The sequence below is a fragment of the Pungitius pungitius genome, chromosome 6 (genome assembly GCF_949316345.1).
Source record: "Pungitius pungitius chromosome 6, fPunPun2.1, whole genome shotgun sequence".
NCBI classification, from domain to species: Eukaryota; Metazoa; Chordata; class Actinopteri; order Perciformes; family Gasterosteidae; genus Pungitius; species Pungitius pungitius.
Window position 1 is genome coordinate 19,950,717 of NC_084905.1, and position 16,437 is coordinate 19,967,153.

General features: G+C 50.7%; 2 protein-coding genes across 7 annotated transcripts in view; both read left to right on the forward strand.

Moving 5' to 3' along the window:
* Positions 1-12,665, forward strand: part of LOC119195667 (unconventional myosin-IXa-like) — a 67,822-nt gene extending 55,157 nt beyond the window's left edge. For 5 of the 6 annotated variants that reach the window (XM_062562827.1, XM_062562829.1, XM_062562831.1 and 2 more), the window contains 23 exons: positions 316-396; positions 490-600; positions 830-952; positions 1,047-1,196; positions 1,558-1,859; positions 1,977-2,990; positions 3,210-3,285; positions 4,927-5,024; positions 5,271-5,374; positions 5,472-5,725; positions 5,819-5,935; positions 6,057-6,245; positions 6,358-6,405; positions 6,498-6,609; positions 7,454-7,515; positions 7,890-8,082; positions 8,158-8,286; positions 8,443-8,548; positions 8,764-8,895; positions 9,425-9,548; positions 9,875-10,113; positions 10,413-10,555; positions 10,712-12,665. In XM_062562827.1, the coding sequence (XP_062418811.1) occupies positions 316-396; positions 490-600; positions 830-952; positions 1,047-1,196; positions 1,558-1,859; positions 1,977-2,990; positions 3,210-3,285; positions 4,927-5,024; positions 5,271-5,374; positions 5,472-5,725; positions 5,819-5,935; positions 6,057-6,245; positions 6,358-6,405; positions 6,498-6,609; positions 7,454-7,515; positions 7,890-8,082; positions 8,158-8,286; positions 8,443-8,548; positions 8,764-8,895; positions 9,425-9,548; positions 9,875-10,113; positions 10,413-10,555; positions 10,712-11,121 (4,317 nt within the window). In that variant the 3' untranslated portion in view covers positions 11,122-12,665. The remainder of the gene's footprint in view (positions 1-315; positions 397-489; positions 601-829; positions 953-1,046; positions 1,197-1,557; positions 1,860-1,976; positions 2,991-3,209; positions 3,286-4,926; positions 5,025-5,270; positions 5,375-5,471; positions 5,726-5,818; positions 5,936-6,056; positions 6,246-6,357; positions 6,406-6,497; positions 6,610-7,453; positions 7,516-7,889; positions 8,083-8,157; positions 8,287-8,442; positions 8,549-8,763; positions 8,896-9,424; positions 9,549-9,874; positions 10,114-10,412; positions 10,556-10,711) is intronic. The other variant, XM_062562830.1, reaches the window with a different exon arrangement.
* Positions 12,666-12,970: 305 nt separating this feature from the next.
* On the forward strand, positions 12,971-16,165 carry LOC134131221 (uncharacterized). Its single transcript, XM_062562833.1, has 3 exons — positions 12,971-13,840; positions 13,947-13,998; positions 15,056-16,165. The coding sequence occupies exons 1-3, from the start codon at positions 13,607-13,609 to the stop codon at positions 15,586-15,588; spliced, it is 819 nt and encodes a 272-aa protein (XP_062418817.1). The 5' UTR covers positions 12,971-13,606; the 3' UTR covers positions 15,589-16,165.
* The last annotated feature ends 272 nt before the right edge of the window (positions 16,166-16,437 follow it).

A 16,437-nucleotide genomic window follows, 5' to 3' on the forward strand; every position in this document is an offset into this window, starting at 1 on the left:
GGAGGACCAGTGCGCTGCAGCCGCACTGGCGTAAACGAGCAGTGTTCTTTATAGAGCAGGGGCCTCAAACTCGCGGCCCGCGGGCCAGTTGCGGCCCTCGGGACGACATTTTGTGGCCCCCACCTTAATATGAAAGTTTAATGTAGTGCCAGCCCGCGAGTTTGTAGCGACCCCGCTGTTAGCTGCTGTGTGGGACAATGTTATGATGTTCTGTTTTCCTACTGTGTGCTTGTCCAGTGACTGCGGCATGCATGTTATTGACATGGGGGGGTCGGGGTCGCGCGCGTGTGTGTGTGTGTGTGCCTCTCTGTGCAGGCGTCCCTCAACAAGCTGATGGAGACCCTCGACCAGTCAGAGCCATACTTTGTCAAATGTATTCGCTCCAACGCCGATAAGGTGATTTACCTGCTGCAGACGCGTCGTTGCCTCAACTTTCTTGTTGAGTGGTGACTTCGGTTTGTTTGACTCCGTCTGTCCCGTTTCCCTCAGCTGCCGCTGCGCTTCAGCGACAGCCTGGTGCTGAGGCAGCTCAGGTACACGGGCATGCTGGAGACGGTCCGGATCCGACAGTCAGGGTACAGCATCAAGTACACCTTCCAGGTAATCCTGTCGCATTGTAGCCCCGTTACTCTTTAGACGCACCGTTTGCCATCTTCATGTGTGTGCATCCTTTTTTTCCTCCTTTTCATAGCCGTGTGTGTGGCGTGAAATCCGTCCGTTCTTTTTATTCACTGCAGTCTCTTTCTATTTTGATATTGCACATCCAATCATTTAGAATGAACTTGTCCGGCTTCCTTGTATCTAAAATCCTCCCCACGCCGCGTTGCAGGACTTTGTGCGTCACTTTCACGTGCTGCTGCCCCGAGACACCAGCGCGACCAAGTCGGGCATCAGGGAGTTCTTCAGGCGGATCCACCTGCCGCCCGCCGGCTACCAAGTGGGCAACACCATGGTACGCCACCTGCCCCCCCCCCCGTGCCGGTGTACCCGTTGCAGCACGCCGCATCTCACCTTGAGTGTTCCCCCCCCCCCCCCGTGTGCCGCAGGTGTTCCTGCGGGAGGCGGAGCGCCAGCGCCTGCAGGCCCTCCTCCACCAGGAGGTGTTGCGTCGCATCGTCACGCTGCAGCGCCGCTTCAGGGCCGTGCTGGAGAGGAAGCGCTTTGTGGACGTGAGGCGAGCCGCCTTCGTCATCCAGGTGAGAACATCAGATGTTATAATTAGGAGGTTTTGTGAGAAGTTTGTGTTTGTCTAGAATACAATACGACATTTATTGCTTTTCAAAATCAAACGAAAAGTTATTCTATGGTTTGATCAGGTGTTTTGTTAAATACTGGAGTTGCACAATTTCCCTTTACTTGCCGTAATCCAAAGTAACTTTCAAGGCAACGCAGCAGGAAATCAGAAGTTTCAAAGGGTCAGAATGGAGGATGAAAACATTGATCCTTCTAACAAAATAGAACCAAGAAACATTTGTCAAACCTTAACAAGTAAATCCTCAATGAGGATTATTTGGGATAAATATTCCACAAATGTCGTCCTGCTCGACCCTCCTGCAGCGGTGGTGGCGGGTCCGCCTCCTCAGGCAGTCCTCCGTGGACTCGGCGGATGAGGAGGAGGCGGCGGTGTGCCTGCAGGCGGCCTGGAGGAGCTACAGGGAGCGCAGGAGGTTCCTGGAGCGGCGGGAGTCCGCCCTGGTCCTCCAGAGGAGCTGGAGGCGGCGCTGCCGACGCAGGTGTGCGGCGGCCGTGACGGTGCAGGCGGCTTGGAGGGGGTTCAGGGAGCGGAGGAGCTACTCCCGGACCCGCGGAGCTCTGACCCGGCTGCAGGCCATGGCCAGGGGACACCTGGCTCGACTCAGGTGAGCCAAAGTCACATCTCCGTTCTGTACAGGTCATCGGTTTTTGATTTTCCTTCTTTACTTTAAAGTTTTGGTCCACACATATCATATATATATATGTATATATATTTGTTTCAGGTTCAGGGAGGTGAAGGAGCGGCAACTGAGTCCACCAGCTGAGGCGGACGCGGGAGACGTGGAGGACCTCGCCCCATCAGGACAGGAAGCCGATGCCCAGGCCGTCTCCGCGGAGCACCCCGAGGACTCCAAGTCGGCCGCGCTGGATCCGGGGGAGACGGAACGGGAGGACGACTCGGAGCGAAGCCGCAGCACCGACGAGCCGGGCCACAGGAACCGGTCGAAGCGAGAGAGCAGGCGCATGAGAGAGCTGGAGCAGGCCCAGTTCAGCCTGGAGCTCCTCAAGGTCCGGGCCACCGGCGTCCAAGAAGACCCGGCGCCCGGCGGCGGCGACGACTCCTCTCACCCGGGGGACTCGGCGAGTGGCGGCAGTTTTGAACCGCTCGACGTGGACCACACGGAGGCCGAAGGCCCCGAGACGACCGCCCCCCAAGAACGACCCCGAGCGCCGGACGTCCGGCCGGGGGGCCCCGACTCCGCTGAGGCGGCGCCGACGACGACGGAGCCCCGGGCCACGTTTTACATCGCCTCGGATCTAAGCCCGGCACACCACGCCGCGGCGAAACCCCACAGAGAGAGGCGGGAGTCCACGACCCGACGGCCCGTGGTGGTGTTGATCTCCATGCAGAAGGAGAGCCCCGTGGAGGAGGAGCCGCTGGCGGCCCCGACCCTGGGAGAGGGAGCATCATCAGGCGAGGCCCCGGAGGTGGAACGGCCTCCTGGGACCACCGCCCGGGCGCGGGGGGACGCACCCGGGGAGGCAACGGGGCTGTGCTCCTCGGAGGTGGACGTCCAGGTCGCCGCGGAGCCGGAGGACGGCGTCCCCGCCGCCCCCCCCGGCCAGCGGGAGAGGAGGGCGGCGCGGCCCCAGCAGGAGGCTCCCAGCCCGGCCCTGGACACGAAACCCCCGAAGGCTCCGAAGAAGAGCTCAGCCCAGACCGTGATCGTCAACATGGTGGAGAAACCCCCCAACACCGTGTTCTCCCCCCCCAGGCGCAAGCTGCCCTTCTCCAAGTAAGTGGACCCTTTGCTTATATGTGTATTTATAACCTCTCAAAATACAAGTTTTAGAGGTAAATATTTGTTAAGAAAATCCAGGAAAAGTTCCTATTATTTATATGAATGTGAATCATGTAAAGATTTATTAGCCCCTCAATGTTGAAGCATTGCTTTATGCTGAGTAAACACGTTCCTTATTTTCTGATGCATTTTGTCTGTTTTTTTGTGCGTTAGGTCTGATAAGGATCTGGTGAACCAGGAAAGATCTTTGGCCAGTTTCAGGGAGGACTCTAAATCGAGAAGCAGAGAGGTAGAGCAAACACACACAAACGCACACAAAGACACACACACACACAAACAAACGCATCGTTGGATTCTTGATCCTCTATTTGATAACAACAACAAACAACAACGAAATCATTGTATGAAGTGGGATTGTGTATTGTGCTAAAATTGACCCCATAACAGGCATTTTAGGGGTCTTGCACACACACACACACACACACACACACACACCAGCGGCTGACGTGATGTCCCTGTGGTTGCCTGGAAGCAGGTGGGCCGCCCCGGCCCTAAAAAGAAAGCGCGAATGTCCCGGACGCGCTCCGACTTCCTCACCCGCTGTAACTCGGAGGGGGCGACCCAGTCGGACGACGACGACGAATACTACATCCCCGCCCACCCCCACACCCTGCCCCCCTCCCTGCCTCCCCTAAACGCCCACCCCGAGGCCGACTGTCACAGCGACCCCGAGATGGTAAAGCATTGGATCTCTGTGCCCCCCCCCCCGACCGCCGAGCGATCAACCGTTTCCTGTCCACTCGGGGCGCCCCCCCCCCCTCTTCCGCCGCTGCAGCCTTACTCTCAGGGGGGAGGCGGCCTAGCAGGCAAGGGGAGGAGCCTCTAACACTGCTAACCCTCACCTTTGCCCTTCTGTCCACTGCTGTGGGACTAACTCAGACGGACAGTCACCATGGACGGTCTGTAGTCTCCACAGTCAGTGGTCTGTACTTAGTGGATGGTCTGTAGTCAGTGAGTGGTCTGTAGTTAGTGGATGGATGGTCTGTAGTTAGTGGATCGATGGTCTGTAGTCAGTGGATAGTCTGTAGTTAGTGGATGGATGGCCTGTAGTTAATAAATGGTCTGTAGTCAGTGGATGTGAGGGTCTGTAGTCAGTGGATGTGATGGTCTGTAGTCAGTGGATGTGAGGGTCTGTAGTCAGTGGATGTGATGGTCTGTAGTCAGTGGATGTGATGGTCTGTAGTCAGTGGATGTGAGGGTCTGTAGTCAGTGGATGTGATGGTCTGTAGTCAGTGGATGTGAGGGTCTGTAGTCAGTGGATGTGATGGTCTGTAGTCAGTGGATGTGAGGGTCTGTAGTCAGTGGATGTGAGGCTCTGTAGTCAGTGGATGGCCTGTAGTTAATAAATGGTCTGTAGTCAGTGGAGGGTCTGTAGTTACTGGATGGTCTTGACATTGGGGATCAGTCACTCACTTAGACTTAGCTTAAAACTCAAAACGTATCTCTGCATCATCTTCTTCTTTCACAACAAGACATGGAGACACAGACACATGACACAGTAACGACTGGCCGAAGCTCCTCCTCCTCTCGAATGAAAGCACAACGTCACGCCACGTGTTTCTCTGCACGCCATCCGCTGCATGCCGCAGAGCGTCGAGCGGTGGGACTTCTCACTAACATCGTCGATTTCTACGCATGGGCTCCGTCTCGCTCTCAGTCATCATCTATCCTCCGAGATGCTGCTGATTTCACTCACTCAGCAGAGTTGTTACACACGATTTACAAATATTTACCGTATAGTAAACTCAATGGAGTACGTACTTGCTACATAACATGATTTTTCTGTCTTTACGACACTAATGTAGAGAAACGGAACCGATTTAAATTCAGTTTAATGTTTCTCACCCAGTTGTCGTCCTCTGCTCTGCAGCCGCCTCACAAAGGCCAGAAGAAGATCCACAAGACCATGTCATCGGGGGACCTGGGCAAGGTGGAGGTCCTCAGGAAGACCTCCAGTCAGGACGGAAGGTGAGAGATATTTGTTTTTTACGGGGACATTTGTAAATGATTTAGTGCTTACTTTTAGTTTGTTTACTTCGTTGGTCACATGATTATAAATGCAGGTCTATTTCGATACTTCTGTGTGACGTTCAGATGCGTTTTATGGACAAAGAGCGCACAGTTCTACGGGTTTAAACTTTTTCTTTTTCATTGGTACATCTGTGTTCATTCTAAAATCCATTGAGTTGAATTCAGCGGTGTTGTTGCACTCAGCAGGATGAGAGGAAGGATCAGATTCTGGAGTAAGACGAAGCACGGCGAGAAGAAGCCGTCGAGGGAGAAACAGGCCGGCGGGAGCGAAGCTGCAGAAGCACACGGTAATTCATCTTCAAATAGATCTAATCCGCAGTCAGATTCCAGTTTTAGTGACCCATCTTCTCCTGCCCCCACCGGCTTCCTCTCCGCTCCTCCCAGAAGCCCCTTCTTCTTCTCCTCCTCCTCCTCCTCCTCCTCCTGCTGCTCCTCACAGCCCAGATTTAGAGGCAGCTCCGTCTCGGGGGCTCAGGGACAGCAAGGAGAACAAGGAGCCGTCTCCCAAAATGAGGAGGCGCCGCAGCGTGAAGATCAGCAGCGTGGCTCTGGAGCCGGCCCAGTGGCAAAACGACGCCCTGCACATCCTGAGCTCGGCCCACGACTACCGCACCATGAACGACTTCCTCATGAAGAAGGTGAGGGCGCCTCCCCCCGGGACGCAGCCGGGGGGGTTTAATTCTCAAACGATCTGAGCTGGTTTTTCACCCCACGTTTTCCTCGAGCCGCAGATTGCCGACCTGGAGTCCGAGGACGGCAAGAAGGACACCATGGTGGACGTCGTCTTCAAGAAAGCGCTGAGGGAGTTCAGGATCAACATCTTCAACTCCTACTCCACCGCCCTGGCGGTGAGACGGAGGATTCATTTCTCTTTCTTTTTTCTTCTATTTTTTCCAAAGCCAAACGTGTCTGATGATTGTGAACCCTTCTCCTCCCGCACCCCCCCCCCCCCCCCCTCCCCCCCACCAGATGGACGACGGGAAGAGCATCCGCTACAAGGACCTCTACGCGCTGTTCGAGCACATCCTGGAGAAGACCATGCGCCTGGAGCAGAGGGACTGGTGCGAGTCGCCGGTGAAGGTGTGGGTCAACACCTTCAAGGTCTTCCTGGACGAGTTCATGACGGAGTACAAGCCAGCGGAGGGCACCGCCGGCAAGGTGAGAGAGTCACGCGTGGAAAAACATGGAAGGATGGAGCTCCAAGTAATGGGGGGGGGGGAGAGAAAATAATCTTTTGAGTGATTCCTTTGACACGTTCGTCTCTTTCCAGGCTCCAAAGCGTGAACGCAAGAAGTCCAGGAAGAAGGAAACCGACATTGTGAGTTTTTAATGACACCTCCACTGGGGGGGGGCTCCGATGTGATTGGGTCGAGGCGAGCTGACCCGAGTCTCTGCCCCGCCCTCCCGCAGGTGGAGGAACACAACGGCCACATCTTCAAGTCCACCCAGTACAGCATCCCCACCTACTGCGAGTACTGCTCCTCCCTCATCTGGATGATGGACCGAGCCTGCGTCTGCAAACGTGAGCGCTGCGCGCGCACACACACACACACACACACACACACACACACACAAAAATAGAGCTTCTTCTCGCATCTTAACCAATAAATAAAATACATTCCACTGAGAGATCTCAGGTTGGAGCTGAATGTGTTTGACGAAGAGGTAAACACAGGATGAATAAGGTTTAGCCCAGTGTTGCTGTTGCTGAGCTTTGGAGCACTTTTCCTCTGAGGAAGAAGCAGACAACATTGTTAATGTAACCAGAGGAGTCACAAACGAAGGGGAGTTAGATGAGTGTGAAGCTTCTACATTAACACACCTGGAAGGGCATCCACGCCAAGGACTGGACTGAAGATCACCGGGAATATTTGCCTTATTTTGTATTTTTACAACATGTTTATTCGCCTTTTGTTTTGCACCTTTTTGTATTGTCTATGAAGGCAGTCTGTAAGTATCTACAAGTCAGCCCAGTACCACACACACACACACACACACACACACACACACACACACTGATAAATACACACACCGCCAGCAGTTCCTAATGTTCTTCTAACTCACTTACTCAGAGGCACAGTGGTTTTTATTTCCACCCACACAGCACATTACACCCCCTCCCACTCGTCTCACACACACACACACACACACACACTGCGCATTGAGACACTCGCCCTGCCTCCCCGAGTGTCGGAAAGAATTCGATTAGACCCCCACAAATCCATCTTTTATGTGGTTTCCAGCTCCGCCCGCACTCTCGGTGAGCACATCACATCCAAATCCGCCCGACGCCTCGGCGTTTACTTCTCCAGACCCCGACTGACCCGAGACTTCAGGAGTCTGATTGTGTTGATCTTTTTCCGCAGTGTGTCGCTACGCTTGCCACAGGAAGTGCTGCTCCAAGATGACCACCAAGTGCAGTAAAAAGGTAGGAGGGGTCTCCATTTATCCAAATTACTGCAGCGGCGTTAAAACGCACAAAAACAACGCTGCATGCGGGTATTAAACAGTCAGTTTTATCATTAGTGATAAAAGCTGTTGATGGATTTCCTGGGTGACTTTGTGCTGCTGTTGTGTGTTTGTTGTTGTATGTAAACATTCTGTGTGAGTTGAATCTCGCTGTAGATGGAACATAGTTGCAGCTTTTTGTAGCAAAAGCTTTGATAACCAATTAATTTTTACAATATATTCACGCCGCCGTGCTTCATTCAGAGCTCTCGGGGGGGGGTTAATCACTGGGTCGTGGGGGGCTAATGTTTTCGCCCACTCTAAAGCGCCCGTTTGTGTTTTTTTGCACACCAGTACGACCCGGAGCTGTCGTCGCGGCAGTACGGCGTGGAGCTGTCCCGGCTGACCAGCGAGGAGCGAGCGGTTCCTCAGCTGGTGGAGAAGCTCATCAACTACATCGAGATGCACGGCCTCTACACGGAGGGCATCTACAGGAAGTCGGGCTCCACCAATAAGATCAAAGAGCTCCGCCTGGGGCTGGACACGGGTGAGTCGGGCTTTCGGTTTATTCTTAATTCATTCATATATTATATATATATAAATGTGAATGCGTCTCTTCCAGATGTGAGCGTAGTGAGCTTGGACGACTACAACATCCACGTCATCGCCAGCGTCCTCAAACAGTGGCTCCGCGACCTGCCCAGCCCTCTCATGACCTTTGAACTGTACGAGGAGTTCCTCAGGGCCATGGGTAAGCTCCCGATCGGCCCCCGACCGGCGCCGCCGCGGCCTCCAGCAGAGGGTTGGTCTCTGAAGGCGTGTGTGTGTGTGTGTGTGTGTGTGTGTGTGTGTGTGTGTGTGTGTGTGTGTGTGTGTGTGTGTGTGCGTGCGTTTGTCTTCTCCTCAGGTCAGCCTGACCGGCGCGAGGTGATCCGAGGCGTCTACTCGGTGATCGACCAGCTGAGCAGGACACACCTCAGCACGCTGGAGCGCCTCATCTTCCATCTGGTCAGGTGAGTGAGGAGACAGCGGCCTCGGGGGGGGGGGGGGGGGGGGGGGGGGCAGTTTGATTCGCCCAAAACGAAACCAAGTCGTTCCTTTGCCAGTGAACAACGTGTCATGAGTCATGTTTCCAGATTTGTTTTTCTCGGTTTCGGTCACACGCCCTCCCGGTTTCCCGCTCGGTAACATCTGGATCAACAGGATTGTGCTGTGGTGTGTTTTTCAGGATCGCTCTGCAGGAGGAGACCAACAGGATGTCGGCCAACGCCCTCGCCATCGTGTTCGCTCCGTGCATCCTCCGCTGCCCCGACACCATCGACCCGCTGCAGAGCGTCCAGGACATCAGCAAGACCACGGCGTACGTCCCCCGCCTCGCCTCCGAAATGCAACAAAACAGTTTATGAGGCCGTGTGATTCGACATTCACCCTCATAGGTCCAGCACTCAAAGTGTGTTGCATTATGGGAAACCAAGACGTTGTTAAACCCACAGCAACCGGGTAGTGACAGCAAAGCCGAGGTGAAGGGTTGAGATGGAGCAGAACTCGTGGACTCTGAGCCGCGTAACCGATAAAAACGTATCTTTATCTCTGTTGATAATATTACGTCATGAAGTGTTTGTTAAACACTGGAGTTACCAGAGAACTTTGATAGAGTGAAAACATATTCCTTTAAATGGAGAAGAAGGATAAGATATGTCCAAATTGCACTTAAGTACAAAAAAAGATCAACGTAATCATTTACAAAGAGTTTATAGATTATTTCAGTCTATAATTGACCACTTTAGCTGTAGTTATGATACAGCTGGCGACGCCAATGTGACGTCCTGCTTACACAGCCGGTGCTTCTGATTGATTCCTCACGTTCTTGTGGGTTCCTCGGCCTGCAGGTGTGTGGAGCTGATCATCAACGAGCAGATGAGCAAGTACAAAGCTCGTCTGAAGGACATCAACAGCCTGGAGTTTGCAGAGAGCAAAGCCAAGAGCAGACTGAGCCACATCAGGAAGTCCATGGTAAGATCGGGCCTTCTTCACCGAAGAAGGTGACGGACAGCTCACTGTGCTCCCTCCATGGCACCAGAGATGCTAATCGAAAAGAATAAAAAGTATTATCGTCAACATGCACCAAAAGAACCAAAAGGATGAGCTATTAATAATAAAAATAATAAGACTTTTCTGGGTACCCAATGATGCTTTACAATGTAAATCTAAGTAAGAGAAACTTATCTTAATTTTAAGGTACTTTAGTGCAGTACTAAAATACTTTGCTGGTACGGAAACAGCTCAATGTAATTAATCACAATAAGCGACGACATTCCCTTTTTTTTTGGTGTGAACAGAACAAAGGTCGCTTCCGGCAGAGCGGCACCCGCACGCCATCGCCGCCACTCAGCCCCAGGACGCCCCCTGTGGTGGTGACGGATGGAGAGAGTGCAGGAGGAGGAGGAGGAGGAGGAGGAGGAGGAGGAGGAGGAGGAGAGGACGCCGCGGAGGCCGCGCTGAACGAGCAGCAGCAGCAGGCGATGCAGCGGGAAGAGCGAATCCTCACCGAGCAGATCGAGAGCCTGCAGAAGGAAAAGTACGGAAAGCCTCCGTGGTGGAGTTTTAATTCAACGTGTCGCGCTGAGCAGCCGTTAGTCGGTACTTTTAGCGCATGCACCTCCCCAATAATGACCCCCCAGGAACAAAGGTTTCTCTGCTGTGATACCGAATGTCTGAAGGGACTCAGTAACACGGGCTTTTCTATAGTAAGAATATCCAGTAGGCCGAGTAGGAAGGAGAGGTCAGTCTACAGAACTAAAGTGTGCGTGCGTGTGTGTGCGTGTGTGTGTGTGTGCGTGTGCGTGTGCGTGTGTGTGTCTGTGTGTGCGTGTGCAGGGAGGAGCTGACGTACGAGATGTTGATCTTGGAGCCGCGGACGTCCGACGACGACACGCCGGAGTCTGAAGCGTCCATCGGCACGGCGGACAGCTCTGAGAACATCACCATGGAGACGGAGGGGGCCACGTCAGACCCGTCTGGTACGAGACGCTGTGTGTGTACTGTACAACAAAACAATGAATAATAACATTGTAAAGCAATAAGAGTAAAAAAAGTTTATTTTATTACTAACCAATAGCATATATTTTATTATATTTTTATCTTATTCCCCCCCCCCCCCCGCCGCCCCCCTGCAGAGCGTGGCTCGCATCCATTCAGAAAGTCCGAGGCGAAGAGCTGGCGAGCTTTCCCCCGTCAGCCCGACTCGGTGGACTCGGTGGACTCGGTCTCCTCCGTGTCCTCCTCCTACCGCCCGTCCTCCTCCCTCTCCTCCAACGCCTCCGGCTCGCCCTCCCCCCACTACCGCTTCCGCTCCTCCTCCTCCGGGCCCCTGCTCACCTCCTGCGGGTTAGGCGCCCCGCTGGTGGCGCCGGCCGAGGCCGAGGCGGCGGCGGGCCGAGGAGCCGGAGGCAAGACCCGGCACCGCCTCCGGCTGAGCCGCAGCTCGCCGCGAGAGCCCTCGGGGGGGGGCCACCGCAGGGAGCCGGACTTCAGCTCGGGGCCCCAGCAGCTGGTTCTGTACGGCAGCAACGAGTTCATGGTGTGAAGCCGCCGTGGTCGGGGGGGGGGTTGTTTAAGGTGAGGCCAGTGTTGCCTGCTGCCGTTCCCCCCCCCACTCTCACCCCGGTCCAATCGGAGCAGAACACCGTGGGAGTAAAAGACGAGCGTTGACGTGACACAGAGGGACGAGTCGAAGGACGTTGACTCTTGATCTCATGAAGCCAAATCTTACAGAGCCCCCCCCCCCCCCACCCCCCATCCCCCATCCCCCTCCCGTCTTTGTCTCTCAGCATGAGGCTGGGGGGGGTTAAGCCCCCGTAACAAGATGTAGCCAAACCGACTGACTCCGCGTTCACGTTTACACGGGACGTCATCGCGCTTTTTCCTACCTTTAGTTAAAGAGTCTGTACAGAAATGTGTTTATTATTATTATTATTATTATCATTGTTGTTGTTGTTATGTTACAGAGGAAAACAACGTGCACTCCAGTGCTGCTCCGGGGTCGTTCCTTGTTGATTGGTCTCTACTTCCTGTCGTTGTTGTTGTTGTCTGTTTCAATGCGTTCGTTCGGTTCACCTTCTCTTCTTCTTCTTCTTCTCTCGCTGAGCCTCGCGTGTCCTCAGACTGTTGAGGAATAATAATACTTAACAGAAGGAAAGGCCGTGGGTCCATGTAAACAATAATGTTTACCTTCCCTGAGGTGTCACACGTCCATTTATTCACAGGTGGGTCCTGCGTTTGGTTCCATTTCCTTCAGAAACATCAGTGTTACTGCATCAGAACTTGAATTGTTTTCTACATACAAACATGTGTATATACATACGTATTATACGGATATATATTTAAGTATATATGTACGAATATATGTGTATATATATATATCATTAATGTATTATAGGTGTTGTTTATTGATATCAAAGATATCATGTTTTTGTCTTCAATATTGTTTCATAGTTTATTTTTGTTCAGATGAAAGCCATTTTTTTCCTTTTTGTTTGTCTGTGTGTTTGTTTGTTTGAAAGAATGAATGATTGCAGCCACTGTATCAGCCCCACGTTGTGCACGTGTAACACACACACACACACACGCACACACACAGAGAATTCCTGTAAAGCTGAAAAACACCCTGACAGTAAAACTGGAGCGTTGTGAAATGTTTGACACTCACTCCGTCCCGTCTTCTTCTTACTACGTCAGCATCTCCTCCACCCTCCACGTCTCTCTCTCTCTCCCTGCCACAACGGCACCCCCCCCCCTCCCCCTCTCCCCCTCTCCCCCCTCCCACCAGATGTATTTAAAAGGAGTGAATGTAGTGTCACTGGAAGGCATGCTGTGCTTTCTCTGGTCTGTTTTTTTTTTTGTTCCTCTTTTATACACTATGTACTATTTATGATCACGCTTTTTGGGGTGTACATTGGTTTAAAAGAATCTGTTATAAAAAGGTGTTATAAAAGGATATATTATCCTGTGTATGGTTCATTATCTACTATTAATCATAGCAACATTTTAAACATGCCACACTGGGCGTGTCATGTTTGTGCTACAAAGCGAGTAAAGTAAAAAAAAAAAAGAAAGAAAGAAAGAAAAGAACGCGCTTTGTCTCTTTGTCTGCGCCGTCTGGACACTTAAGTACACGCCGCAGTTTGTGTTCTACTTCTTTTTCTTTTTTTTAAATGATACAAACATGTTTATGGTTGTAGGAAGAGAGAGGAGAAAAAAAAGACTTTATGGGGGAAATTCATCTGCTTATTAAAAAAAAGCAAAACTGCAACCAAACATGTATGAGTTGAGTGATGTTTTGACCCGACGGGACGAGAGATGGTTTTTAAAAAAAGACCAAATCGCTTTAGCTTTCGTTCTCTTTCTTCAGTGACTTTGCCTTTTGTAACGTGTGTGTCTCGCCCAGTTTGATGTTTGTTGTTGGTGCGTCAAAGTCATCGTGGGTGTGAGTCACGTCAGAAGACATTTATTGACCTGATGTGTTCCACATGGAGGAATTTGACTCTGTGAATTGGTGCCATATAAGAATAAGATAAGATTAAGAGAAATATACAAGCAAAAATGGAAACATTATAAACGGGTAAGTACGTTAAAACGCCCACGTTATGTCCAGATGTTTGTGGGATGGAGGATTGGGTCAATTTAAGATTCACTAAATTCAGTACAGCCCTTATTTTGAGATGTAACAAAGTAAAAGACTTGATAAATAGTAAAATGTTTCCTCCTGTAGCCTTTAAAAGAATCTGTGATGCGTTTAGTGAACATTTAAGTATTTCTAGATATACATATATATGTATTTTATAGATGTTTCTATAGATTACTTGACTTGGGTAGCAACCATAAAGCTGCCAACTCACAAACAAAGTATCCAAGTTTATGTATTTATTTTTTTTATTCCGTTATTTGTTGATTGCTTGTATGGTATCCAGGAGTGACGTCGGTCTCAGACTCGCGTGACAACGGCAACGTTCCGTCATCCGGCTCAAAAGTGAAACTAACCGAACCGCGCCGAAGGTTCCTCCTTTTGTTTCATGAGAGACGGAGAAGAGACAGACAGACTGACAGACAGACAGACAGACAGACAGACAGTGACACGGAGAGACACGGAGAGAGAGGGCGAAACCGAAAGCGGTCCTCGCGCGCCGGGAGTCACGCGGGATGCGGCGGGGATTCGCCAGGTGACTCACCTGGTGACTCACCTGGCGAATAAAAAGCGAGCGGAGAAGCGTCCCGGCCATCAGCTGATCACCAGCCCGCAGTGCGAGGTGAGCTCCGCTGGGTCCATCTGGACTTCTCCGCTTGTGTTCATTTTATTTGTGTTTTCGGAATGTTTGTTATTGTTTAAAAAAAAAAAATGTGGTATTCTCGCAGATGTCTGATAACAGAAGCATCGTTTTCTTCGACCTGGAGGCCACTGGATTGGGTAACGTTAACTTTATTGACACTTTTTGATAACTGTTGTTTGACCTTGACCAAAGATATAAAAGTATTTTATATCAGGTTCATATTTGATCTTTGAAATATCACTTTTTTGAGCGCTTTAAACACTTTGCTAATGGCATCGTAATAATATTATTTTCTACCGTCATTGTTTATTCAGCAACAAAACGACAGGAATTGTTTTTTTTTATCCTAAATTACATTTAAATCAGTCCATCATTTGGCCTGGAGTCATCTCCCTGATGAAAGGGTTATGTCTTTTAACGTTGACTCCATTGTGTACCACTGTGCCCACATCCAGATGTATCTTGAACAATCCAGCTGTCAACATGCAACCTTCAGTGGGAGAGTTTACAATTTACATTTTTGGGTGGTTTCTGATCTCACAGAAATTAAAGGCAAATATCTTTAATATGTAAATGTTACTTTTTATTATATATATAAAAAGCAACTGCACATTTACATTGTTATATATATTTATATATATATATATATATATATATATATATATATATATATATATATATATCCCGCAGACACCAATGTGTGTGACACCAATGTGTGTGACATCATCCAGCTGTTTATCATATAATTTATTTATTTATTGAAATCATCCCTCTTTGAGGCCTGGGACAAATCTGTGTGTGAAATAGGCGATTTATCTCCCTCTAATCCGACTTTCCCCTCCTCGCAGTGCCTGATGTTTTAACCTTTTCAGTAACCAGAGTGTAGTATTTAAATCACAGCTCAGCAAAAAGCTGTTCCTTTTCCTTCCCGTGTCCTTAAATGAAGCTGTGGGCACATGACAAAACCCCGGTGAATCACTTGGGTGGAGGGTGGTGGGGGTGTTCAGTCAGTTGCAATCTGCAGCCTCACCACTAGAGGACACTAAATCCCACAAAGCGGAGCTCTAAAGGTGCTCATTTAGTTTATAGTACGTGATCTCGCCGGGCCACACCACACCTGAGACCGTCTGTCTCATTCCTTTGAATGCACCCTTTACCCACTTTACCCCCCCTCCCCCCTCCCCCCTTCCGCAGACACCAATGTGTGTGACATCATCCAGCTGTCGGCGATCTGCGGAAAGCGAGTCTTTAACGCCTACATGCTGCCGACCCGCGAGCTGACGGACAGCGCCAAGCGGGTGACGGGCTTCACCGTCAGGGACGGCACGCTGTTTCACAACGGCGTCCCCATGAGCACCGTCCCCCTCGCCGAGGCCCTCGCCTCCTTCCTCGACTTCCTGCGCTCCTTCGGGGGCCCCGTGCGGCTGGCGGCGCACAGCGCCCGGCGCTTCGACGCCCCCGTGCTCACCAGGGCGCTGCGGCGGCTCCGGCTGCTGCCGGAGTTCCAGCGGGCCGTGTGCGGCTTCGTGGACACCTTCCCGCTGGCCAAGAGCCTGTTCCGCCTGAGCAGCTACTCGCAGGAGAACATGGTGCGTCACTTCCTGGGGAAGAGCTACGACGCGCACAACGCGGTGGCGGACGCCACGATGCTGCAGGAGCTGTTCAACCACTGGGCCCCCAGCGCGCAGGCCGTGCAGAGGGCCTCCTTCTCCACCCATCTCTTCTGAAGACGGTCCCGGCATTTGAGCAAAATATTCCATTTGGCGCTGAACGTTTCCTTTGCTTTGCTTTGCTTTGCTTTTGTCGTCGTGGAGCCTCTGGGTGGTTTGTACAAACTGGGGTTTAAACGGCAGGGGAATCAACTTCTAGTGACTTGGAGACACATCTCGTTCTCTACGTTCACACGCAGGTTTTTACAAATGAAAACAGTAGCACAGATGTAAGCATAAATAATAATAATAAAATGTAGTATGTCTCAACTGGTCTGGCTCCGGGACCCACCATCACCCCGTAATGACGATTTTTTTATCTTTTATTTTCCCATGCAAAGGCCCGCGACCCACTAAAAACGAGCTCACTGGGTCGCGACCCACCAGTTGAGAATCACTGATCTACACATATATATATGTATACATAATAAATATGTATACATATATATGATGGACATAACTTGTATAACAAAAACGGTAAAATACTGTGTACTTTTGTCTTACCCTTTCGTTATTATATTGTAATGTGTGTCATACTCACAAGTTGTGTTCTATGTCTTTTGAGTTGTAATAAATAATAGTAAATAAATCCAGCCGTGTGATTCATTTTACTAACATGCTATTTTGTACGTTTGAGAGATTACGCAGAAATCCTAAATGTTGTTACTGGCTCTATGTATAGACAATAACTCATAGTTATGTAATAATCAAAATCCTTAAGGCTTTTGGGGAAATTTTTCCAAAAGCCTTAAAGATGGCAACATAGAAACTATTATCATGTATACGTTTATATGTATTTTTTCAATTGCGGTTTTTGTTGGTTGTAAAATGACGTGACGTCAGTCTCAGGCCCTTTCTCAATACCTA